Source organism: Hypomesus nipponensis, chromosome 25 (assembly GCF_054491055.1).
Source record: "Hypomesus nipponensis isolate SF chromosome 25, ASM5449105v1, whole genome shotgun sequence".
Taxonomy (NCBI): Eukaryota; Metazoa; Chordata; class Actinopteri; order Osmeriformes; family Osmeridae; genus Hypomesus; species Hypomesus nipponensis.
Window position 1 is genome coordinate 12,931,115 of NC_140385.1, and position 27,848 is coordinate 12,958,962.

General features: G+C 39.8%; 1 protein-coding gene across 7 annotated transcripts in view; it reads right to left on the reverse strand.

Annotated features, from left to right (window-relative positions):
- Positions 1-27,848, reverse strand: part of dennd4c (DENN/MADD domain containing 4C) — a 193,019-nt gene that overhangs the window by 144,761 nt on the left and 20,410 nt on the right. For all 7 annotated transcript variants that reach the window (XR_014746727.1, XM_084691295.1, XM_084691293.1 and 4 more), the window contains exons 3-4: positions 9,197-9,449; positions 8,943-9,012 (exon numbers count right to left, since the gene is read on the reverse strand). Coding sequence is in view for 6 of the 7 variants with exons in the window: in XM_084691295.1 (XP_084547421.1) it covers positions 8,943-9,012; positions 9,197-9,449 (323 nt within the window). In the remaining variant the exon portion in view is untranslated. The remainder of the gene's footprint in view (positions 1-8,942; positions 9,013-9,196; positions 9,450-27,848) is intronic.

Sequence of the window (27,848 nt, forward strand, 5' to 3'; positions counted from 1 at the left end):
TAACTGAAAATAAGTCCCCCAAAACATAGTAAAGTTTGATATTAATTTAGGGGGATATGGGGGACCACTAGTGAACATTTCTTTTGACATAATAAAGTTAAGCCATAGCTGTGGCTAAGGGCGCCGTATAGGGGGGAAAGTTAGGACGATTCTAAGGGCCCAAAAAATAGAAAAAATAGTAGAAATGATCAAAAAATATAAATATGTTGTTTCTTTTTCATGGGGCCCAAAATTCCTGGCAGCGCCAAAAATTGGGGTGCACCTAAATTTTGTGCTGGCGCACCTAAAAAAAAAGTTAGGCGTACCAGTGCAACCAAGGGAAAAAGTTAGTCTGGAGCCCTGCATTGCATCAGTTGCAGATGGGTCCGTTTTCCCTTTTGGTGATATTTTCAAGCATTTAGCCTACTCATATTGCACAATTCATTAAGAACCCCGTTTGGAACAAGCTACTGTAACAATGTTGTCACTGGTAGTATTTCAGATGGAATTCAAACAGTACCGTATGCCAACTGAAAATGTACCCCCCAAAATGTAAATACGTTTGACATTAAAGGGGACATGGCTAATTCAAAAGAAGTTTGCTAGAGGCAAGCTAGCTACAGTTGCTAGCCACACTTCACTGATTGTTTGAAAGCACCGGAAATTAGAACGTTTCTTTTGCCATAATAAAGTGTAGCCATATCTGTGGCATTAAAGGCAGTAGCTTTAGCTTACTACTACACACTGCCAGTGGGCAAGCCGAGTCTGACTGAGGCTAACGTCAAAACAAGACGAGGTCTTACTCAAATTCCAAGTTTCACACAAATCACAAAAATGTGCTGACTCGCTGGCTGTCTTCGCAATAGCCATATCTTTATATCATAACACTGCTCTCCATTTTTATGTAGAATTGACCCTGGTACGAAATTAAGAAAATACTCATCAGACACAGATCAACAACAGCTGCCGCAATTGTCAATGGAGGCTGACGGGGCTCTCACGTAGCAAACAAATCAAAGTTTTTACAGCAAACTACACAAAAATCTCATCACCTGGCTTTCTTCACAATAGTCATATCGTCATAACATTTCCCTCTTACAGTTTTTTGTGTAAAATTAAACTATAAAATTACGGAAATTCTACTATGACACTTTCTAGCATGGCTGCCGCCTAAAAGACTAGCCGGTCTCATGGGCGACCGGCACTCGCTCAAATTACAAAGACTTTCACAACCTAAATCTAAAATCCGAGATTGCAGTTCCACTTGAAATCGCTTTCTCAACAAAGTCCAATGGTTGGAAATGTTTGGGGGTGGTCTTTTTCACTCATAATCCAAGCTCCAACTTGCGTGCTAGAACGTCTCTATCACGTTGTGTCCGCTTCGCGGCTTGGCCACCAATAACAAATCTACTTAGCTTTTCAACCATTTGACTGATTTGTGTATGTAACATTGTCAAGAGTCTTCATAACAACTTGTGATTGCATCAAAGTTACGGTTTATGACTAGAAGATGTGAAAATATATATTTTTGCTTTATAATTCCTTTTATTTAATCGTTCTTGGAGATAGGAAGTTGCCTTTACACATGGTAACATTTTGTAGTGTCTTCCTCCCGTGTGGAAGAGATCTAGTCCCAAGGTCAATGTGGCACTTATTTATGGCCACATGAAATATGTGCAACGGATGTTAAGTTTTAGTAAATGTTCATAATTTGAAAATGTATTCCTTATTTCTTCTCAAACTATAGAAAGACATGTATCCTACACACGTGGGGCTCAGAGTCAAGTCAATTGGAGTTATGGTTCATGAGGAAAATAATTTTGAAGTTTTGGACATATTGTACAGGAAAATCCAATATGGCGGCCGTTATAGGTTCTTGAGGCTTTTTTTGTTCTTTAGACCTTCTGTCTAAAGTGGCCTGAGTTTGGTATGGTAGTTACTACTAGTGGGCCGTTATCGGCGTTGAGGTGCTGCGTTAACGTGAGACTCTTATCGGGCGATAAAAAAAATATTGCCTTTAATCTATTCTCAAAGTTGGGTTGGGAGCTGGGTCTATACTACGCAAGCTATGTTGACTTTCACCTTGATACTTTGGCGGATGTATACCTAGCCGAATTGCATTGTAGGGGGCGAGAACGAGTCTACGAACCTTTGTGTATGCCTTAATGAAATTACCACATCAAACGTGACGTGCTAACATGGATTCAGCTATGAAGCCGCCGGGTTTGCTTCAGGAAAAAAAATGTTTTAACCTTTGGTTGCGAGAGTTCTAAAAATTTCCGACTCTTCCACCAGAGTGAGTTACTTTTCCAAAACGGAAGCTAGTTTGCTTCCGTTACCTAGCAACCTAACATAATACTCGTAGCAATGCTACTACCTGCTAGTGTTAGCACTACTTGTTAGCCTCTAATTGGACATTTTGAAGCCATACTATACCGTTTGTCATGTAGTTTTTGTCTATGGGAAAATAGTCGGTTGGAATTTTCAGAATCACACATGTGCGACGTTACTCTGTGAGACCCGCATTCGAACGATTACATATGTGCAACGCTACTCCTTAACTTCCCAATGGAAACCTTGACAAGACTAGAGCGAAGGTTGTTTGCACCTTGTAATGCGGAATACGTTTATTGTAGGAGTTCATCCAGTCTCAAATACCACCTAATCGCAAAGCATCCCTTAGCTAATGCGGAAGATGTCCTTATTTGGGTAGCACACATATTCTGAATGCCTTTGGCGGAATTCAAATTAGCCATTTTAATCTGGATTAATTTAGATTGATTCCAAGATTACAGTGCGATTGATCTAGATTTGTTTTTATTAATCTATGCCCACCACTAGTAGTTTATAATGCTGGGCAGTTTCAACATGCCAAATTGCACAACTTTGTATGCTACTGGTCTAGGGGGTGCCATTGACTCCCTGAGAAAAACATAATAATACCATCAATAACAATAGGTTCCCTCCTACCGGCGGAACCCTATTAAGAATACTAACAAAAACAATAGGTTCCCTCCTACCGGAGGAACCCTAAATATACCTGCAAGCAGCGATGCAGATTCCTCCGGAAAATTGCAAAATATTATAAAAATTTACATTTTAGAAGATCAGGAGTTGGGCAACAAGAGAGCAAAACTACTTAATGTTTGGCCAACAACAATTAGGCTGAATCATAGAGTTAATATAACTAGAATAAGCTACTTTTGTCTTCCAAGGTGGCGTCCCCACTAATTTCTATGAAAAGTGCTCAGTGGCGCAGTGAGGCAAACGAGAGCGTGAGACTGGACGCGGCCATCTTTCCACTTCCGACTCTTCCGGTCTAGCTTTAAACAGTGGCTCTTTTTTTCCCTAGCTCCGAGACCTCGAGCACGCTTGCAACTAGCTGTACATGTCATACTTTGCGACAACCAGTCGCGAGCATAGATTTATATGGTTACGAGCGTGTGAGCTAAGGCATTGCAGTGGCAGAATCTATGGGCAGAATGGGGTACAAGTCCGATAAGAATCAGACACATGATGCAAACTTACCTGAAATGTATTCTGTCACTGTATAGTATTCCTTTCACTTGTTTTTTAGAAATAGGCTATAGGGCTAAATATAAGGCTATTCTAGATGGAACTCATCACATATGTAGCTTCTTTTTTTTGTCACACTGCCTTCAATTTGTTATCAGTGTAGAAATGTGGCCTGTGTTTTATACGTTCATCCTACAAAACCAAACGCCTATTAATGGATATAACGTGATCTAACAAGACTTGGTAATAGTGTAATAAATAAAGCTTCAGAACTGTATCTAAAATACACTTTATTGAACATTTGCCTTTGACAGGGGCATATTCACAGAACCATATAGGCTACAAGACGTTTCCATCAGATGTAAGTGGGGGTGAAACTTAGTCACTGAGGACTTTCATTGTCCCACAAAAGCAGTCTGGCTTGATGACACGATCAAAAAAAGAATAATGGGTGTGTTTAACAAAAGATTCTGAAGGCAAGACTAATGTTATTTAAATATATATCGTTTCCTATTGTGGTTAACAGTTAAAGTATTAATCTTCGTTTTTGCTCCAGATAGATATGTCAACAATCTATGTTTGCGCTTAACATAATATATTTTCCATCATGTCATGAACGTTTTTACAAAAAATCTAATCTGTTTTAAAATAATAGGAATAAACGATATTAACAACATTTCATGCATGTGTGACAACCATTTGCTAAACTTGCTACAACAAGGCAGGCAACTCAAGCCATTTCTCCCTGTGCTCATTCAATATAAGTCTATGGCTCATTCAGCTCAATGTAAATCGCTATCGGCCAATGTGAACTCGTGTGCTCGTGCCCTGTTAGTATCCGCGAGCACATTTGCAGGCAACTTTTATTGACGTAGGCAAATAAATGGGGTGCTAGTTTACCCATTTCGGCTTGGTTTCAAACTTAGAATAATTTTTCCAGATTTTTGCAATGAAAAAGTTAGTAGTATGAGCCAGGTTCGAGAATTGAACAAAAATTATTGGGGGAGATAGTTTTGTAAATGTTGACTGGAGTTAATAGAATAAAAACGACCGGAAGAGTCAATGCAATACCACCTACATCCACCGGGGCCGTTGCTTCACGCCGAGGGACGAGGGGTGGGGGCTTGGGCTGAATGGGGATTTGAACTCATGAGCATAAGGTTACAAGTCAGTCTCTCTATCCTCTCTGCAACAGACCAACTGTAGAGATTTTATGAATTGAAAGGGCAGAGTATTAGCTTTGGTTAGCTTTGGGACAAAGGTTAAGAAACGGTTGACATTCCAACTTAATATTGCGCATGGTATTTCAGACTTATGTCATCCTGTTTAATTAAACAGATAATCAATATCATGACCGGCCCAAAGGCTGCAGCTGGACTTTTGAACCTGTCACCTTGCACTCTGCAGGACACCTTCTCAGTCCATTGAGCTATTCTCTGGAGAGGTTCAGACCCAACAATTTCTTTGTCGCTGTTGATGTCTTCAGTATCGTCTGGATAGTAAAACCATAGACATATATACTTATATTTATATATATGTCTATGAGTAAGACTTGTAGGCGGTGAATCGAAAGGCCAGAGACGCTTGGTGTTTGTCCCTGGCTTGGGAACCACAATTCACTTTTGGTTAGATTCTCAGGGAGATAATTGACTGATTTAATATCTGACTCCAATTTTAGACAATGTGCACAAGTGCATTACCTGTAACCTTGAGCGCTAAACAGTTAATGACATGAAACTGACATAGGTAAAAATCATCTCTATACCCAGCATGCTGCATGTTGAGGCTCTTACCCACTTTAACCCTATTTCTATGGAAGCGTTCATCGAGCAGGTAGATTCCTCAAAACCCATCAGCTGCCTTCTTGATCCCCTCCCTGCCAAACTTTGTAGGGAACTTCTCCCTATTATTGGACCTTCCATGCTTAGTATTATTAATGAATCTATTGTAACTGGACAAGTCCCTGACTATTTCAAACAAGCTATTATTAAGCCCCTTCTTAAAAAACCAAACCTGGATCCAGGTTGTATTAGCAACTATAGGCCAATTTCAAATTTGCCATTTCTCTCCAAAATTTTAGAAAAAGCTGTGGCACAACAGCTAACTGAGCACCTCTCCTCAAATCAGCTTTATGAACCTCTCCAGTCTGGATTTCGTCTTCACCACAGCACTGAAACTGCATTAGCTAAGGTAGTCAATGATCTATTATTAGCCTCTGACGCGGGCTCTATCTCTGTTCTGGTTCTTCTAGACCTTAGTGCAGCATTTGACACTGTGGATCATGAGATTCTCCTGGAGCGTATGGAGAACTATGTTGGGATCTCTGGTACTTCACTTCAGTGGTTTAGATCGTATCTATCTGATAGATCACAATATGTCCACTATGATGGTTGCTCATCCAGGAGCACTACTGTAAAATACGGAGTACCACAGGGTTCAGTTCTAGGCCCTCTGTTATTTTCACTTTATATGTTGCCTTTAGGAAACATAATTAGAAGCTCTGGGGTAAATTTTCACTGTTATGCAGATGATACTCAGCTATACATGTCCATAAAGCCTGGAGAATTTCCACATGCTATGGAAAAATGTATTTCCGGGTTGAGAACTTGGATGACAGCAAATTTCCTTCTTCTTAATTCGGATAAAACCGAGGTTCAAATTTTCGGCCCTAAAATATACAGAAATAATTTATCCAATCTGACCTTAAACTTAGATGGTGTCAAAGTATCTCAAAGCCAGTTGGTAAAAAATTTAGGAGTCACATTGGACCCAGACCTTTCGTTTGAGTACCATATTAAACAAATCACCAGAACTGCATTTTTCCATCTACGTAATATTGCCAAAATACGAAAATTCCTCTCAAAGGATGATGCTGAAAAACTGCTTGATGCTGCTTTTGTTACGTCCCGATTGGACTACTGCAATGTGTTGTTCTCTGGCCTCCCAATTACCTACTTGAAAAATGTACAGCGGGTACAAAATGCTGCTGCTAGACTATTGACAAAAACAAGAAAGTTTGATCATATAACATCTACTCTTATCTCTTTACACTGGCTCCCTATCCAAGCCAGAGCTGATTTCAAAGTTTTACTACTAACTTACAAATCTCTACATGGATTGGCACCACTGTACCTCTCCGGTCTCCTTGCACCCTATTGCCCCGCAAGGACTCTAAGATCTCAAGATGCCGGCTATCTGGTAATACCCAAAATTAAGAAAAAAACTGATGGAGGTAGGGCGTTCTCATATAGAGCACCTCTTCTCTGGAACAAATTACCTGTCTCAATTAGGGAGGCTGATACTGTTTCGACATTTAAAACTAGATTAAAAACGTTCCTGTTTAGTCAATCCTATGATTGTTAAATGTGTGTACTTTCTATGTAAACCTGGGGTGTGCGTCTGCCTATGTGTGTATCACATGTAACTTTTAAATTGTAATTTTAGCTTATGTTCACACTGCCCATTTAAATGTTACAAATAAAGTAAACCTGTTATTGTATATTGTTACTGTAATAGTTCCGTTGCTGTATATTTTAATTGTTATAGTTTACTAGTTGGAGACAACGGGGGGCTGGTTGTTTTCATCCTTATTCGTATAAATATAACCTATTTTAGAGTTGTTTCCCCTGGAACAGATTTCATGTTCCAACCAAGGGGGGCTGTCGCTGTCTTGGTGTGTGGGGCTGCATCAAATACCCTCTTAGCTTTGTTAAATTGCTGCACTAGTCCACACTTGACCGGTGGGGATCTCATTCTATTACGACTGAAACTGTTAGCTGCTCCTGGCATTCTCTAATTCCTGTTCTCCTCTCTGTCCCCCCCACACATCCCTTGTGGTGTGGGGGGTCTGAGCTGTCAGGACCTGCCTGGTCGTCGGTCTACCAACGCTGGACCAGGTCGTCAACCGGAAACCAGCCTCCATGACGGCCAACAGCGAGTTTCCAGGTCCCATCCAACGTCTATAAAGCCGAACAATGGATTTTTGGTGTTTCAAAACCCATTGACACTGTATGACTATGTTTAGCTTGTGTTCTGCTCCTCTCTCTTGCCAACCGTCTCTGGAGGAGGGGATCCCTCTCTGAATTGCTCCTCCCAAGGTTTCTTCCATTTTTTCTCCCGTTGGGAGTTTTTCCTTGTCTTCCTTGAGGGTTTAGGTTGGTTGAGGGGCAGTTCTATGGGCGTATGTGAAGCCCTCTGTGACATGCTTGCGTGTAAAAAGGGCTATACAAATAAATTTGATTTGATTTGATCTGCTTGATCAGAGCACAGACCCTAAAGTATGCGTGTTCACTAATCAGTCGTTTATCTCTACTGTAATACGGATTTAACCATAGTAGACCTAGTAGGATATGTAATCGATCACTCAGAGGCTCTGGTAAATTCCTTCGGAGCGTGGAGATCCACTGTTAGTGACTCAGAGGCCTTAAGTTAAAACCTACTCCAAAAGTCTATGTTTATAATCAGTTAGCCGCATCAACCAGACTAGATCTAAGTTTTCACCGTAGCTTGATAGATACGTTTCAAAAAACTTTTTTTCCAGTCTTTCAGAATGGCGCCGCATCAAATCGGCTGTTATCATAAGTTATCATGTGTCAAAAACGGGATGTCCCAAGATATCATGAGACAAAGGAATCACTTAATAAAGGCAAACACATCAACAGTTATTGGCCAAAACGCATTTTTGCTTCCTGCGGCCACGCCCAGTGATCACATGACACTAAATTATTTGGACATCCTCAAAAGAAGGTTTCTCTAAGAGTTGCTGAGATATGACCTAACTTACTGTTTGGTTGCTTTGTTGACGATTTTGATTGGCTGTACCTGATAACTTCAGTGAGGGTTGCTCTGACGATGATGTGTGGGGAAGATTGGACAAAAATGTAAGGAGTAGTGAAATAAATTATTTTCTTAAAATTCAAAATGGCGGAAAATCTGTATAACCGGAAATTGACGCCATAGGGTGTGTTGAACTCGTCTTGATCCAGTGAACCATACAGTGCCTAACTTTTGAAAATCAGCCATATGGTTCAAAAGTTGTGTGTCAACAAAAAACAAACAAACACACAAAAAGTCCAACTTTGACGGCTTCATTTAAAATGAATTGGAAGCCGACACTCCGCTCTGCCCACTCCGCTGTAGTGGACACGCACCCTTAGAGTGAAATAGAGCCACATTTTTAGGTATATTAACTGTGTTAGAGGTAGCTAGCTTAACAGCAGGCTACACTTTACCCATAACCATCAGTGCAAGTGTTATGTTAACCAGCAATGGCACGGGGATGCTTCTGTTGCGTGTAATGTCCATTTCAAAGCACCAATATTTAAATCGACAACTCAGGGAGTTTATTTAAAGAATAAAATCGGTGTTGCAATTTAGTCCTGTAGACATCTGGTTTCAGTACCCAACTCTATCCAAGATAGAGGATTTAAAAAAGTTATCTGACTTACCAGCTTTGTAATTGATAGAGTTGGAGGCAGACACAGACTTTTTGTAACACAGAAAAACACTGGAGCCCCACTGGAGAAAAACAAAAAATAAATACATTTTTTACTATTTACCCTCATGTCAGAAAGAGACAGCAAAAGCTGTTATCCATTGAAACATAGAATACCTATTATTGCTAGTTATTAGTTTGTCCGGGTAACAACTGCCATTTTACTGTAATTTCATGACTACACGTGTGCAACTATATCACACTCACCATTCCACAGTTGAGGTTCTTTTCAACTTTGCAGAATGTGTGTGGAGGTGTCTCCCCCTTGCTGGTAATTATGACACAGATGTCAGTGACTGCCAGGGAATTCTGGGGCTGGACAGGTGGTGCGCGGCGGAAGGTGATGAAGATGCGCTGTGAGGTGGCTGAGCTGTTGTTGACATTGGCACATCGACCATATGGGGTGGCCTGGATGATCTCACAGCCCTGGATCAGTCGCTCCTGGCCTTCATAAAGAACCCTTCATGTATTCAAAGAATCAATGAGATGAAGGCAAAATAAGTTAGTGGCAACAGTGAATAGTATGAAAAAGCCAACACAAATTAAAAGCTAAATTCATATAATGTTGGATAACAGACAACAAATCAGATCATAATGAATAAGTAAACATATGTCACATGTGCCAGTAGACCCCGAAACCCCAAGCGGCGCTATTTGAGTTTCAGCCAAAGCCAGCTAATAATTTTGTCAGCCAAATTCAGCCGCCATCAGATATTTTTTGGTTGAGCCAGCTGAAATGATTTGCATCAAACAATAATTCTATCTATCACATAGACAAACACACACGAAAAAGAAATGATAAACTATATCAATTTTGCACACCGGATTTGCCGTTTTGGACTAGAATGCCATTTGTCGTTGTGTCAGGACTAGTGTTTTATCGATATTTTTGTACTCTTTTAAAGCTTGGAAATATTGAGATCTAGTAAATCAGTTTAACATACACATCAGTAGACATGAAGTGGCAGCTTCAGCCATTTGTAGCTATTAACATTTAGGCGGCTGCAGCAGCCATTTAGGTTTTGGCTGAGCTGGCTAGCCAGTCAATAACTTAATCAGCCAGCCATTATTCTCAAAACAAATGGGCTTTGGGGTCTACTTGCTGGTAAAAAAAAGGTCTGCATGTCGGCAATCTTCAAATTACTCTAGGACAGGAATGTTTTATGTATTTCCATTTCAATTTTTTTCATATTTAGAAAGTTTGAGTTTTGAAGTAGTCACTCAATATAATAAAGAATGTTTAGGATAAGTGATTTCTCAATTTATCATCCAAGTAGCCTTGATTAAGGCTTGTTTTTGTTCAGATTGATTAGCATCTTCAGTTTTGTTGGCTATTGTTTCCATAGTTTCGGTCAAGCCACCACAACCAAAGGTGCGTGGTGTTTGTTGACTGTAAGGTTGCTACTATGGCGGATTCAAATGATTTCTAAATACTCATTAAATGGTAACATATACATTGTAAAAACACACTGTGTTAAGTTATTTTTTTGGCAAGTAGCCGTGTAATAAGCAGGATAGTGTATAGAACGCTGTTGTCATCCCCTCCCTGAGTCACCACCTTACCGCAGTGGAGGGGTTTGCGTGTCCTAGTGATCCTGAAAGCTATGTTGTTGGGGGCTTTATGCCCCTGGTAGGGTCACCCAAGGCAAACAGGTTCCAGGCAAAGGACCAGACAAAGCGTGGCTCAAAAACCTACATATGCAGGCTGTGTGCTTCACAAATTAAGGTTTTTTTAAGTGCAAGAACAACATTATATTGGATCATTTCTACATCCCAGTCTGTCACAGGGGGCGTGTGCGTGTCAAAAAAGTTGTTAAAAGTGTTCAGAGCATGCGGAGCGACAGAAACAAGTATTTGTCCTGTCCTCCAACAAGCGTGGAGCACACCTTTGGCATATTACAGAGAGCAATCAATAGCTACATAATATTGTATATTTAAAACATTTTTTGTTTGATAAAATATTGGAAATTATATTGTTTTCAACAAATAGTTCATGGCTAATTTGTGTGAGTTTTTACCGTTTTTTGGGGTATTTAGTCCCATTAAAACAAAGTCCTTGCCCACTTCCAGTTTCAATCCAAATGGTAGTAGTGTTAATTAGTGTAGTGTACCTGAAGCAAATATATAAAGAAACAATACAATTTTTTTTGACACTGTGGAATAGGGGTCAAACTCATTTTCACTGTGGAATAGGGGTCAAACTCATTTTCACAAAGGGCCACACTAGGAAACGAGAATAATGGCCCTGTTGGAGGACTGGACCACAGCTAGGCTAGCTACAACTCGGCAGGACAAAATGTATTAAGAACCTAAATTGATATATGGGTCAGATGAAAATTTGCAATAGGCTTGATTTGGCCAGCGGACCTTAAGTCTGACACGTGCTGTGAAAACATATGGGATTTCTTATGTGCTTCTGTGAATCACAATCAGTAGATCCGATATAGCCTTAAAATCTGTATCTTTTCTTATTAATCGTTAAGGCAGCAACAAACAATTATTTTCATAATTGACTAATCAAACAATTATTGGAACGATTAATCGACTAATCATTAAGACATTGTCATTCACCATTTAATTAACTGTATTAACAAGTAGCTGACTTATGCAGCATTCATACAGAGTGATAAGATGTTTTATTTTTGGATACACAATTTTTTTTTCACATTTACTTCCTCAAATCTTACAGTGTTACAATAATCAAAATAGTCCTAAATCCTAAGATAGATATGCACCTGCTCACCAAAGTAAATTACTTGTTTGTGTACACTTACTTATGAGCCCTTGTGCACTTGACGATTTGACTGCCCGAAACCTTCACAGATTTAGCGATAACACGCCTCAAAGACCATGAGTCTATGAGGGTGGACATTGGGCCTAACCTTTCGAAACTCCAGATTGGCTCTCCAGGAATCTTCTCTGAGGAGAAAAAGCTGAATAGAGGGAACTATTCACAGATGGATCTGTTGTCTGGTTAGTGTCCACAAGTTCCTGTTTTAAGCGAACCACCGTTTGAAAAAAAACTATGATGTTTGGAAAAAAACAATGACACGTGGTCGTACAGGTTGTTAATGTATTGGACAGAAAATGTGCGAGGGAAAATCAGTTCCTTGTCACGAACAACAATGAAGCAATTGCGATACTATCTTTAATTCTTATCAGGGTTTCGCGCAGCACTTCAGTTAAGGCGGACGCCTAAATAACACTTTTACGCCTTAACTACGTCTTTTTTTTTTTTCAGTTAGAATTTTTCCTTTTTTAGATAGCAATATCCGCCGTTGTCCTGTTTTCTCCCTTCTGGGGCTGGGCGATAAAAATGTTTATCGATTTATTGAAGTAATGACTTCCCTCAATAAAGATATTGTAACATTAATTCATTTTCAATAATATTGATAATGTCGATAGAAAATAATTAGCAACAGCAGTCCATTTAATTTCTGTGTTGCAGCAGGAAGTTGCGGAGAAATGGTAGCCTACGCTCACCAAAATATACTGAGCACCTTAAGTGGAGTAGCTAATGTTAACCTCGGAAAATGAGTCTTATTGCCGAAAACAGTGGCAGCGACAGCCATGGCGAGGGAGCAACTTCCAATGAAGAAACTATTGATAAAAAGGGTTTGTCTTCTTCAGTTATTTGGAAGTGGTTTGGCTTTTTGAAATCCGACAAAGAGCAGAGTAATGTTCGGTGCAAATTGTGTAGTAAACAAACAGGTGGCTACAAAGTCTGGTAATACGACAAACCTTTTTTACCATCTGAAGCAAAATCACTCGTTGGAACATGCAGAAAGTGTGAGTTTGCGCCAAGGTATTGATAAAAAGCAAGTTTTTAAAAAGCTTAAATTACTTGACCCAAGGTAAGTGCTCCCTGGCCGCAAACAATTCTCTCACACCGCGCTGCCTAAACTTTATGCCGAATGTAGGGAAAAAGTTGAGGAAGAGACTTATTTTGCTACTACTACGGATCTGTGGTCTATCGTCTTAATTATTGTTATCGAATGGAAATAAAAATATATATCGTGATAATTTTTTACCCATATCACCCAGCCCAATCCCTTCCATTCCAAACCGTGACCAACGCCAGTCTCCCTTCTCCGCAGAACGCATTGGAAGAAAAGCCTTGCAACCCCCCCCCCCCCCCCCCCAATCCAAAAATATACTGGGTGATAAAACAAACATATCTAGGAAAGAAAGCAGGGTCCTGGAATTTGATCGAGTGTGAAGACAACATTTTTTTATTCTCTTCACTGGGCACAAATAAACCTTCTCGGCTAACAAAAGGATGAAAAATATTGGCCGGTCTTCACTGACTCAGAGCTTATATTTATAGTACAGGCCTTGTTATGACACGCTGTTAAGTGCACGCCTAGTGGCAGGGTGTTAGAGGGAGGTTCATATTCCTTTTTCGGGAGTAACTTTTAAATATGACATGTTAGTGGTGCCTTGCAGATGGTGGTGATTGTAAAGGGGAGTGGGACTATGCCCTGTCCTGATCAGGCTTAATTTAGCTTGCTTTGCCGATAGAACAACGACGGAGCCAGATTCAAGTTGACAGTTTCTTTAACCCGACACAATACTTAAGCAATCAAACTAAAAACATAAAGCAAAAACAACAACGTAAAGGCCCTACACGTACAATACTACAGTACTAATATTATCGATTTTCGTAAAGTTCACATGTAGCTTCATGATCGGACTTGCAATGCCATCTCACAAGCTCACGACTGGTTGTCGGAGCTAGGAACAAGCTTCTGCGCAAGACCGGACGAGTCGGTCTGGAAAGATGGCGCGGTCCATTTCGCGCTCCCGCTTGCCTCACTGCGCCACTGAGCACCTTTCATAGAAATGAATGGGGACGCCGTCTTGGAAGAAAAATCTAGCTGTCTATTAATATATAAGTCTATGAGAACACCCTTGAAAAAAGCGAACAGCTTTTGAAACAAGCGAACCCCCTTTGGAACAAGCTACTGTAACACCGTTGTTACTGGCAGTATTTCAGATAGAATTGCATTTCAAACAGTATCGTCTGTTAACTGTCTGAAAATATGCCCCCCAAAACGTAAATACGCCATGTCTTTAAAACACTGCTCTCCATTTTGATGTAGAATTGACCCTGGTACAAAATTAAGAAAATACTCATCAGACGCAGATCGACAACACTGTTGTTGCTGACACAATCGTTAATGGAGAATGACGGGGCTCTCAGGAAAGTAAACAAATCTACGTTTTTACAGCAATCTACTTAAAAATCTCACCACCTGGTTGTCTTCAATAGTCATATCGTCATAACATTTCCCTCTTTTTGTTTTTTCGTGTAAAATTTTACTATAAAATTATGAAAATACTGTTATGACGCTTTCTAGCATGGCTGCCGCCTAAAAGACTAGGCGGTCTCACGGGCAACCCGCACTTGCTCAAATTACAAAGACTTTCACGACCTAAATCAAAAATCCGAGATGGCAGTTCCATTCGAAATCGCTTTGTCAACAAAGTCCAATGGTTGGAAATTTTTAGGGGTTGTATTTTTCACTCATAATCCAGAACGTCTCTATCACATTGAATCCATGCGTCGTTGCTAACATGTGGTGACGTAGCTAGCACCGAGTACCCTTCGTCGACTAATGGCACTTTTTGCCACAAAAACGTTGTAACCTCCCAAACTGTGCAACGGAGCGTAAATCCCAATACAAGCAACTCAATCGCTAGCAAGACGAAACTTTTGACACCTACGTTGTCTATGTAATCCAAATATTGACTGATCCTTAGGGGTGGGAAAATAAAAACAATAATAAATAACTAGAGAGGGTACAATTTCTGGGGAAATTGTAGGGTGTGCTTGCTTGCTTCAGTTGCAGGTGGGTCCGTTTTCCCTTCTAGTGATATTTCAAACATTTAGCCTACTCATATTGCATAATTCATTAAGAACACCCTTTGAAACAATTAACGGTGTAGTGTAGGGCATTGCGGGAAGGCGAGCGGGGCGTCGACGCTGGCGTAGGGCATTGTGGGAAGGCGAGCGGGGCATCAAAAGTTGGATTTTCTCTACTTTATGTAAATGAGGAGCGTGAAAACGCTGGCGTTGGCCAATCGGGTTGGTTTCTTGTAACGTAGCAACTGTTGGTAATGGTAAACATTTCTAGGTTTAACAATTTCAAGATGGAAGAGCAACTCATCGTATACGTCTTCATACCCAGTATTGTATGATACGTCTATGTTCGATTACAGAGACTTAAACAGAACAAAAATGATACCTGGTGCAGGGTTTCTGAGGTTGTCGGCGTCAATGGTGTGTATTTTGTACTTTAATTCAGTTTTGTCGCATTACGTAACTTTCTTCTGTGCTAGCTGCATAGTCTAGCAGGCACACGATTGACATCCAATGTTGAAATGCTGGCTGGCAGCCACTCACTATCCATGCAGTGAATGTGTAGTGGCAAGTCATAATCTAGCGATTGATTTGCAGAGATTTCGAGTAATATAATAAAAGGGTACACATGTCAACGTTTATGTCTGATGTATCTTTTTTTGTAGATAAGATCATGATCTAGAAAGCGTATCGGATTTTTGCTTAATGTGTGTAAAAGTTGTATTTTGTCTGCACATTTGCCATGACATTATACGAACTACAACAGTGATTTAAGAGAAAACTACAGCTCTGAATTAATCTGTCCGACACGCCCCCGCCGTGGTGCACTGTGGGAAGGCCAGCGGTGCAGAGCGGTAAAAAACGCTGCAGTGTGAACGCACCGTAACAACGTTGTCAATGGCAGTATTTCAGATGGAATTGCAAGTCAAATAGTACCGTCTGCTAACTGAAAAAAAAGTCACCCAAAACGTAAATAAGTTCAATATTAATTCAGGGGGACATGGCTAATTCAAAAGCAGTTTGTAGAGGCAAGCTAGCTGCCGTTGCTATCCACACTCCACTGATGGTTTGAAAGCGCAGGAAATTAGAATGTTTCTTTTGTAAGGGGTAATTAAGGGCCCGTCCACACTAGTCCGGGTAAATACAAATACGCGTATTCGAATTGAAAAAGATCTCCGTCCACACTAGCATTTTCACATTGTTCTCCAAATGTTTGCCATCCACACTAACACGGATACATGACAACATTTGGAAAACGATGTGAAAATGCTAGTGTGGACGGAGATCGTTTTCAATTTGAAAACGTGTATTTGTATTTACCCGGGCTAGTGTGGACGGGGCCTAAGCAACAAGAGGCCGTGGTTTGCGCTGATTTTAAAACAGGTATGGGGAGTTGTTAGGCACGACACAAAGCAGAGTTTTCGCCAGTTTTGTTTCGCCATGAAGGGGCTTATTTCCCCGATAATGACCGGCGTTCTATACATTATCCTGCTTATTACTACTTGCCAACAAAAATAACTTAACACTGTCTTTTTACAATGTATTTGTTACCATTCGTATTGTTAATCAGCAGAGAAATAGTTCGCCAAAGACGTTGAACTTCATAATTTTGTTGAGTATCAAAAAAAAAAAAGCTGCTCAACCATAAAAATCTAGAAGGAGCTACATTTTTCATGTATTTAAAACTGTCACGATTCAAAATTGGCTGAATATTTGAAAAAGCTTGAATGGTGTCTCTAGCTGAAAGTATGCTGAAATAGTTTGAAAGAGGAGGAAGCATTTTAATGATTTGAAAGGATTTACCATTACTTTTAATGGGACAATAATTTGCACAAAAACCTTAATTCTTTAAAAAGTATAAAGTGAGAAATACCAGAAGTCATAGCCATCATCTCCTGAAGGAGCCGAACGTTTTGATACAAAAATTGTAGGAATTGGTGAAAGTATGCAGGACTAGTTAAAAGCCAAAAAACGGCGGAAGAAATGAGAAGTTGAAAAACAATAGTGAGAAAAAACAATAGTGAGAATGCTTAACAGCATTCTAACAATAATAATATATGTAAGGGATAATGTATAGAACGCCGGTCATTCAGAGCGAAGCTACACCCCTCCGTTTCATGTCAGGGTGCTGTTTGCCCTGTCGGGGCTTATTTTCCCGATAATGACCGGCGTTCCATACACTACAATTTTTTGTGAGAATGATGTTCAGAATGCTGTATGCTAGTCCTGCATACTTTCCCGCTTATTACACTGCTACTTGCCAACGAAATGACTTAAAAAAGTGTCTCTTTTAAAAAATTTATTTGTTACCATTCGTAGTGTTGATCAGCAGAGAAATAGTTAGCCAAAGACGTTGAACTTCATAGACGTTGAACATTCTTTAGGCTTCAAATCAGCTGATGTCGCTACGCAACGGAGTACGCTGGGGTTGAAAAGTTACCGGACTACTTGGAGTGCTACGAAAGACGTGAATCAGAAGCAAAAAGGCCACTTTCCTTGACAGCGGTCTGTTATTTATAGCAATGGTCTGTTATCAGACAATAACGGACCGCAGAACGTTGGGAAGCCCCATTCAAGTGAATGGAGCTTTCTACAGCATTAAGAACAGCCGTGTAATAAATGTGAGATAACAATGGTTGTGCCCTTGCCGAAGGCAAAGCACACCCAACTAGAAAAGGCTGTTCCTGCGAAACAGCAGTGAGAATGCTGAAAACCTGAATGGGGTTTTCATGCTAAAAAAGCTGAAAATAGTGAAAATGTTGTAAAAGTTATAAGCTGAAGCTTCTAAGCGCCCAAAAGGTATTTTTGAAAGGGGCTGGAGCTGGACGAAGGCATAAAACTACAGAAAATAGAAGAAAAATGCAAAAAGATAAATCATTCAGAAGAATTTAAACATTTAGTAGAAAGTCATTTGCTATGGTTTCAAAGGGCCTGAAATGTATGTTAGAAAGGACGTGCAGCGAGATGAAAGCAGAAACGTACAGAACAGAGAAGAAAAATGCAAAACAAAAAGTAAAAAAAATCTGAAAAAAGAGAAACAATGCATAAAAATGTGAACATTTAGCAGAAAATGATTTGCTGGAGTTTCAAAAGGCCTACAATGTATGTTAGACAGGACCTGCAGCAAGATGAAGGCAGAAAAGTACAGAAAAGAGAAGAAAAATGCAAAAGTACTGGCAGTTGGAAGGTACTGCTGTGAAAGGTATTTTTGAAAGGACCTGGAGCAAGATGAAGGCATAAAACAGAAGAAAAGAAGAAAAATCCAAAACAAAAAGGGGAAAAAATCTGGAAGAAGAGCTGCAGGAAAATCAGAAAATTTAGCAGAAAACCAGTTGCTGAAGTCTGGGTTGAATTAATTTGAAGGTAAAAGGACAACACTGGAATAACTTGAACTTGCTGGAAAAAAGTAGCAACCGGTCATTGGCAACAGACTGGCAACATTTCTAACCTAGAATCTAGGTTTCAGGTTCAAGACGGAGGAGAAACTAATCATGTGTGCCCGCACACCCAGTCCTGTTCTGGAGCGGGTTGCACCAACAGGATTTAGGACCAGTCTTAAGCTAAGACTGGCATAACTCAACGTTCTATGTCTAAAATGATGTTGCGCCTGTTGCACCATGCTGACTCAAGCTGCCCTTTCTCTAAGTCTGGTCCTAAATGTAACGCCCTGTGGAGAGGAGACTTATGTGAAAACATATAACGTTTTCTGTGTTGGTTTCTATAGTAATTTTCACAAAACCGTTGCGTGTAGCTAAAACAACAAGTAGCCTATAACGATGTTGCGTCTAATTTATAGATTGTATAATGAACGCGCTTTAAGACGTGAGAGAGTAGTGCGAGACAGAACTAACCAGCTGGATGTGTACAATGATGAGGAGTTAATGGAGGTTTTGTTTCAGTAGGGTTGAGATTTTTTCTCTAGTCAACGAACTGTCCGACGATTTGCGCTTCCAGGCAGACCGAAATGCTGCCCTGACGCCAACGTTACAGCTTTTAATCGCACTGAGGTTTATGCAAACGGTACATTTCAAAACACCTTTGGGGACATGATCGGCATGCATAAATCTACAGCTTATAGAGTTATTCGTAGGGTCTCGCTGGCACTGAGTCGCCGCCTACCGCAATATGTCAACTTGCCTAATGAGGCCGAAGCAATCGCTGTCAAGCAGCGTTTCCGCCAGGCGTCTGGCATCCCTGGTATCATCGGCTGCATTGATGGTACCCATATTCGGATTCAAGCACCATCAGAATACGAACATCTTTACATCAACCGAAAAGGCCATCATTCAATCAATGTACAGCTTGTTTGCGATGCAAACTACAAGATAATCAATTTGGTGGCGCGGATGGCCTGGCTCAACTCATGACTCGAGAATTCTCCGGGAAAATGAGTTATTCAAATAGTTAGAAGCCGGAGGGGTCAACGGGATCTTACTTGGTGATAGTGGCTACCCACTAAAACGCTGGCTACTCACACCATTATTGAACCCACAGACTCAGCAGGAACAACGCTACAATGCCTCCCATACCACTACCCGCTCGATCATAGAGCAATGTATTGGAGTGCTCAAGCACAGGTATGCACATAATCAGCACCATGGACAGAATTTTTTGACTATGGAATTGCTACTTACATAACATAACCAACAACCCCCCTATATGAAATGTAGGTTCCACTGTGTTCACGGAGAGACAAGGATGCACCCAGAGAGAGTCTGCACAGTGATAGCAGCTTGCACAGTGTTGCAAAATATCGCAATGAAAAAGAGAATACCTCTACCAAGGCATGACCCTTTGCCAAGATGAAGAAGCCCCTACTATCCCTGCAGCACAAGAAGATAGGTAAAATATGGGTGATCTTAGATTTAGTTTAGCTATCAAATAGGCAAGATTAAATTTCTCTCTTATTAAATCATTGAATGTATGCCTATTCTGATCTACGTTGGCCTACCTCCAGGGCCCGCACTGATGATCACGGGTTGGCTTTCTTGCATAGGCCTATCACTTGTAACGCTTACGTTGAGCACAGCAGTTGGGTTTTCCTCTTCTTGGTAGGAAGTGTCCGTCTCAAAGCTGGCACTAGAATCACTAGCATTAGCAGTCCACAGAATTTTTGAGTTAGTTTATACTTGTTGTTATGCTTTTCCAAGTCTCTTTTTTTCGTTTGTTGGTTATTGTGTTGCTTTGTTTCAAGGTTAAAATATATTTATGTTGGTCATACTTCTCAATCAATGTTCTTATTTCCGAATCAGAGAAATTACTCTTTCTTTTTTTACAATCCTCCATAGCTAATTAGACGGAAAAGTTTTGAACTGAATGAATAAACAGTAATTAATGGGTATCATGGCAACGCACATTCCATTCTAGAATTCCACAGGCACTTTCATGAACACGCATGTTACGACCAGTCTTAGTTAAGAGTCGTAAATTCTGTTGGTGCAACAGGCGTTAGATATGGGCCTAAGACTGTTCTTAACAAAGACTGACTTAGGACTTATGACAGTCTTAGCAAAGACTAGTTGGTGCAACCCACTCCAGATACTTTAAGATGACATCAAAATAATAATCCATAGAGCAGGGTTGCCGATGTTGTCATTGTCCCTGGTGAGTTTTTTTTATACGTATATAATAAGATCATGCTACATCTAACCAGCGGATCATTTCTTGCAAGTGTGTCAAAGTGGTATGTATTAACACCGTAGGCTTGAATAATAACCGAAGACGTGAAGCTAGAGAGAGGATACAATGGAAGATTTCCTACATAAGATAGATCTACTACTTCAAATTGAAAAGGGAGAAGATATTTAGAGTAAAGACAAGTTACTTAACATCTATGTTCAATCTCGTCAATTAAAAGTAAAACATTTCCAGTTACGAAGCGTTTGTTCGTAGGATTAACGCCAGCTGCAGTAAACACTTACCCCAGCCCCAGGGCCTGTACTACGAATCAAGATCAACATGCTCTGGATTACTTTCAGTTACCCGGCCACGCCAAGCCTAACAATCGCAATCACGATAAGCGGTACTACGACGGCGGTTATCAATTCTCTAACTCAACCCAGATCTTTCCAGTCTAGAGACGTGCGCATTCACACAAAGGGGCGGTGTCCTGTATGTCCTATCGCAAACATGGATGAAACAAGTCACACATTTCACGCAGGAGGAGCAGACAATAATCTTACAAACTTTGTCGACTCCTCCAGGGTGAAATATTGTAATACAAGCATATCAGGAATACAGACATATAATATAGGCAAAATTCAACAAAGTCGCACTGCCAAGCTGGCAGAAAATAGCAGACGCTGTAAATGCGTAAGCTACATGACTTATTGAAGATGTGACCATATTACACGTGTGCATTCCACAACGTTAAACTTTTGTTGCTGTATTATTGGGGTGTGCTTGCCGAAACCATTGATATCTCACATATATTATTTATTATTGTTTATTTTCGTGCCCCTAAGGCTCAGTCGATATTTGGACTAGAGTAGGCTAGAGTAGGCTAAATGCTTGAAAATATCACTAGAAGGGAAAACGGACCCACCTGCAACCGACGCAAACAAGCACACCCTACAATTTCCCCAGAACTGGTACCATCTCTTGTTTTAGTTGCAACACTGCAGTGGCAAACAATTGTGGGACCAAATAAAATAAATATGAAACCATAATTCAAAACGGTAAGTAGCAGTAGGCAATACTTGTATATATTTTAAGGCCAACAAGTACAAGGCTGAATTGCCTGAATTAGTCCCTTTTGTAGGATATTGTATAGCTACAAAAGGCCAATGTGAACAATGAAATTGCTTGCAGCCAACAGGAAGAAGAATTAGGCAACTGGGGGGGCTCCTCCACAGCAATCCTGCGGAGGAGCTGGCGCTCTCCAGCTATCAGGGTCACCCAATGATGGAAGGAGTGGAAGGGGGCATTTCTTCAGACCCTGGTGGCAGCAGGTTGGAAGCCCAGGCATATGTATGTTTCAAGTAATCAAGTAATGTCACCATGTTCATTCAATAATTATTTATGAATATTGTAGGAGTGAAATGTATTACTGTTCTCTGCAGTGACAGGAAAAACAGTGGTGTTAATGCCACCACCCACTGTCGTCCCACTGTGCCATACAGAGGTAACAGTGAAACTAATAGTCATACGCCAGTATGTATACCATATGTGGTTGCTGAATATTGATCAAATATACCATTTACTTTCGCAAGTGGAGGTCCTAGATGATGAAGAAACTGTGTCTGCCTGCTCATTTTGGGGGTACACTTTTGAGAATTATTTGCCACTTGCAACACAGATGGTGAGTGTGTGAACGTGTGGCTGTGATTGAATTGTTTGTAATTACTTACTAATGGTGGTGGTCACAACATAAGACACAAATCCTTAAAGTGCTCATTTCAAATATGACTCAATTGATAAAATTGCTATGGTGTTAAACTCTTCTTCCTCCCCCTGAGCCTAGGGCCTCCACTTCAAGGCCAAGACAAAGACACAAAGTATAAGCAATGAACCTTGAAACACAGTAGTCAAATGGACACCTTCAACTTTGTCCAAGTGTGCCTTGGAAAGGGACAATGTTCTTTATTTGTTTCAGGTTGGAGCAGACAATGTGAGGGCCCTGTATGAAAGAACCCTGGAGCTCGATTAGAAGAGGCTTTTAATAAATAAAAAAAAACAAGGCTGGAGACCAAAAAATTGAATATGAGAAGAGATAGTACATGATTGAATGAATGACACTAAACTTAGTTACACTGACATATTTTTCTGTGTTCCTAGGGAAGGGAGAACACTTTAGGATGTATTTGTTAAACTTTTTTGTTTCAGTCTTTTTATACCTTTTTGTGGCTTTCTTGTTGTGCCTTTTGAATCTTTTCTGGGGGGTTTCACCACTCACCATCTCTTTCAATGTCCTATTTATTATTTTTGTAAAATGCTATAAAAGTGAAAGAAACATCAAAATTCAATGAAAGTAGTAAAATGATCATTTATGTATCACTTGTGAAGAGCTGTGTACAGATACCCATTGTTCTTTTAGGTTTGAAAGGTGTTGGTTGAAAGAAACCCCAATTTCTGATATGGAAATTATTATAAAATGGCTCAAACAACCCAAGGACAAAAGGGTTAAGGGGAGACACCCCAGTGAATAGGGATAACATATCAACATGAAACCTCCCCAGTTGATAACTAATAGTATGTTGAATATTGTTTTCATTACTAGTTTCCTGTAAATGTATGTTTAAACGAGCAAATGATTAAGGTGTAAAATATGATATAATTTGCATACATTTCCAGAATGGAAATCAGAACATTGAGTGAAAAACCTTGTTTCATTTTGTCAACATATTAGAGTCCAAAGTTTTTACAAAGGGCACTTTGGATATCTCTTTTTCATCACTCCATTAAGCAGAATATGGTGGCAACAGCCATTAAAGAAAATCCTTAGTAAATTGCGCGGCAAACCGTGTTGTTGTTCAGGTTCTCCGCATCACCCACACTCGAGCCTCGATTTTTGCAGATTTCTGTGAAACTTATTATAAATAAAATAAAAACGATCTAGCTAGATTATGTAAACTTTAAGGTCAATGTACATTCCTTTGTTTGGCCAATTTGGTCAATTGTGGGAAAAACGTCGAACCGTTTTTAGTTATGGAGAGCCATCGCGCTACTAGTAGCTCGATTATGAGAGTAACAGAAATGTTGCTAGAATCCACACATCAAACAAATTAACCTAGACGCAAAACTATACGTCCAATCCAAAAAGTAAGGATATTTTCCGAGACCCAAGACTCTGCCGACACCAGAGATGTCCTTTAAATGTCTGTGTGGTCAGAAATACGACTATCGGCAGTTTAAAAAAACGTCTACTTACGAATTTCTCTGACAAATGTTACCCCACCTCTCCATTGAAGTTAGTGAGAGAATTTGAAAGACTGCTCTCGCTTCAAGGCTCATGGCTGAAAATCTGTAAATGTGAGCTCTTTAGTAGTTTTGTGTTGTAAGTAGGGAAAAGTGCATTCAACTTGGTCAGCTTCTCTTATACTCCCTGTATATCAGCCTCTCTCAATCCTGGTCATTGATCCTGGTCCCAGGGCCTACTGTAGCCCTGCATGTTTTTTGATGTTTATCTGCTCCAAATAACTGGGTTGTCAAAACTAAAGTTGGAAGCAATGTAGATACCACTAATAAGTGTGCCCATTGTGCACCTCCCCCCACCTTTCACGGAAGGTTAGTTTGCTGCGGTCACTTGCCATCCAACCTTCACTGAGGGTATTGTTTGCATGAGCCGGAATTTAAAAATATATTGTATATTTGAGACCACACATTCATAGATATAGGTTTCCACTATATGGAAACGGATGAGGTCAATCCAATTCAATGAGCGAAAACAAGACCATTTTCTGTCCATACTTTTTAGTGCAGCTTCAGATTAGTAGTGAAATAGTTTCACAAATTGAAAAACTAATCTGGGACTTTTGATTTAAGTTTTAAAGGGGTGATCGACTGTTTTTTGGGGGGCATTTCACACTTCTTAAGGTCTCCGAATAGGGTATGTAACATTGGTTGGGTTGAAAATGGCCCGGGTGCTGTTCTATGCCCCCTGATCGATCCTCTGAAGTTTTTTCATTTTGAGATTTGCATAGGAAAAAGGTGTCAATGGACTTTGAGGTTCACTGTATGTTCATTTTACCCACCGAACTGACGTTATTCAACTATGACAAGGTAAAATCGGTTTTGCAATCAATCGCCCCTTTAAGATTCCTATATGTTTAATTTATGCACCTTCCTGCCAAAGTAAATTCCTTGTCTGTGCAAACTTTCATGGCAATTAAAACCCTTTCTGATTTCTGATGACAGGCCTAAAGGCTGCGGCTGGATTCAAACCTGTGACCTTGCACTTTGCATGACACCATCTCAGCTCATTGAGCTATTCTCAGTACTGAGAATCAGTGTGGTCAGTTAACTGATAAAAAAAAAAAAAGTAATCAGTTTCTCCTGTGGCAAGCATCATTAGATTTAGTTTAAACAGCTGTAATTCAATCGTATTTTGACATATCAAGGTGAAATTGTGTATGGTGCTTCAGAATGATGTAATCCTGTTCAACTAAACAGATAATCAAAATTATGACAGACCAATGAACTATGGGTGGATTTGAACCTATGACCTTACACTTTGTAGGACACCATCCCAGCCCATTGAGCTATTGTCAAAGTTAGGATATATATGGGTCAGTTACTGTATAAAACATTTTTATTGACTGTTTCTCCTGTGTCATGCATTGTTATATTCGGCCAAAGTTTAAACAGCTGTAATCCAATGATCTTTTGACATATCAAGATGAAATGGTACTTCAGAGTGATGTAATCTTGAACCCTATTAGGTTTGAAAAATCAGTCAAAATTATATTTGATTTATTGACACAAAGACATTGAGGCAATGCGGACATTAACATAAATACACGCTTTTCAGCCATTTTCTATTTGATTCAATTGTTCTAAGTAATGTTTCTAAATACATCAATTATACATATCTGTACAAAATTTCAAGTCAATATGACCTTTGGTTCAAGAGAAGAGGAATTTTGAAGGTTTTCCCAAATGATCACTGTACTGGAAAATCTATCATGGCGGACCTTATGGGTCCTTGAGGCCAAAAAGAGAGCAAAACTGCTTCATGGAGTTAATAGGCTGAATGGGGATTTGAACTCATGAGCATAAGGTTACAAGTCAGTCTCTTTATCCTCTCTGCTACACACCAACTGTTGAATTCTCATGAATTGTAAGGAAGGAGTATTAGCTTTGGTCAGCTTTGGGACAAAGGCTAAGAAACAGTTTACATTTCAAGGTAAAATTGCATGAATTGCACATGGTACATCACAAGGATGTCACCTTGAAGCCAATAAGGTTTGAAAATGAAACTTGAAACTTCATTCCAAGATGGCAGCATGCCAGTCCACGTCAGCGTTGTCTGTTTTTTACTAACACGTTTTTACCTTTTTAAACTTGTCGTAGACATGAACCTAGCGGGGTATCCACCCAGAGACTTCAAAGCCTTCTGGTTTTAAATGACTATCTTGCGTTCAATGACAGACATCGTTGGGACATAAAGTATGAATTGCTGAACGGCTCTTTGTGTAAGCCTAATGTCGGCAAGCAGAGGTGGTTGATTGTTTTACTGTTACTTCTGTCTGGTAACGTGCAACCTAACCCTGGTCCTGAGTTGCAGGTCATTCAGACGCCGTCTGATTTTAAATCCCTGTCGGGTCTCAGTGTCATACATATTAATGTGCGCAGTCTGTTACCCAAAATAGATATGCTCAGAATATGGATTAAATCAACAGATGCCAACATTGTTGTAACTTCTGAAACTTGGCTGACAAAATCAATTGCTGATAATGATATTTGTATTGATGGCTACAATGTGTATCGTGCTGACAAACCAAAGAGAGGTGGAGGTGTGGCTATTTATGTAAAGTCGAAATTTCATGTTAAGGGAATTGTCTCTGAATCAATTAGCAAGCAACTGGAATTTCTGGCACTGAATGTGGAATTGGTTAAGGGCCTCTGTATAACCGTTGTCGGATGTTATAGGCCTCCATCTTCCTTAAATGTTGCGTTGCCTTCTCTCGTGCATCTTCTATCCAGATTGGACTACACTGAAATTATTTTAGCCGGTGATCTTAATTGGGACTGGCTTAAGCCAGCATCAGATGATTTTAAAATATTTTGTGATTCTGTAAATCTTACTCAATTAATTAATTGCCCTACATGTCCAAATCTAAAATGCCCTGAAAAGTCAACTTTAATTGACTTGATTCTGACTAATGTTCCCCCATAAATTCTCTGCTGTTGGTGTTTTTTGCAATGACTTAAGTGACCATTGTGTTGTTGCTGCTCTCAGGGACACTAAGATCCCTAAATCCAAGCCACGTGTCATTTGTAAGAGGAATCTCAAACAATTTAATGAGCAAGGTTTTCTTCATGATTTGTTTAATTTTAATTGGAGTAGAATAGAGCTAATCCTGATGTGAAGTTAGCCTGGACATTTTTTAATGATGGTTTTACCCAAATCATAAATAGACATGCTCCATTCAAGAGATTTAGAATAAAGGGTCGTGATAATCCATGGTTTTCCCCTGAGCTAGCAGACATTATTCACCAACGTAACTTGGCTTGGGCAAAGGCAAGGAAAACTGGAATTTCCTCCGATTGGCTTGTTTTTAGAACACTTAGAAATAGATGCTCCTCTTTTATTAAGCAAGCTAAGTCAGATCACTATCTGTCTGTCACTACCGAAAACTTACATGACCCAAGGAAATTCTGGAAAGCTATAAAATCACTTTCTGTGAGCAAAGATTCTAATGTTTTACCAGCATTTATTATGAAGGATGCTGTTGCTGTTAGTGATCAAATGGAGATGCTGAATTGTTTTAATGAGCATTTTATTTTGTCTGGCTCTCTGTTTGAAAACAGTTGCTCTGCTACTGTAAAGCCCTGTACTGATATTCCAGTCTCTGCAAGCCTTTTTAATTTTACGCCTTTCACTAAACAGGAAGTTCAAAAACCCTAAAAGCTTTAAATCCTGGAAAACCTCCAGGGCCTGATCTTGTTGAGCCATACTTTTTAAAGATTGCAGCTGATTTGATAGCAGGACCTCTCACTTATCTTTTTAACCTCACATTGATAAACAATGAAATTCCTGGCATATGGAAATCTGCATTTGTTCTCCCTTTATTAAAAGGAGGTGACCCATCCAAGCTAAACAACTACAGGCCAATATCAAATCTGTCAGTATTGGTAAAAATTCTAGAATCTCTGGTAAATGACCAACTCAAGGATTTTCTTCAGACCAATGCCATTATGTCTACATTTCAATCAGGTTTTCGAAAAAAACATAGCACTACCACAGCGGCACTGAAGGTGATAAATGACATCTCTGTAGCACCTGATAAGAAACAACACTGTGCATCACTGTTTATTGATTTGTCCAAAGCTTTC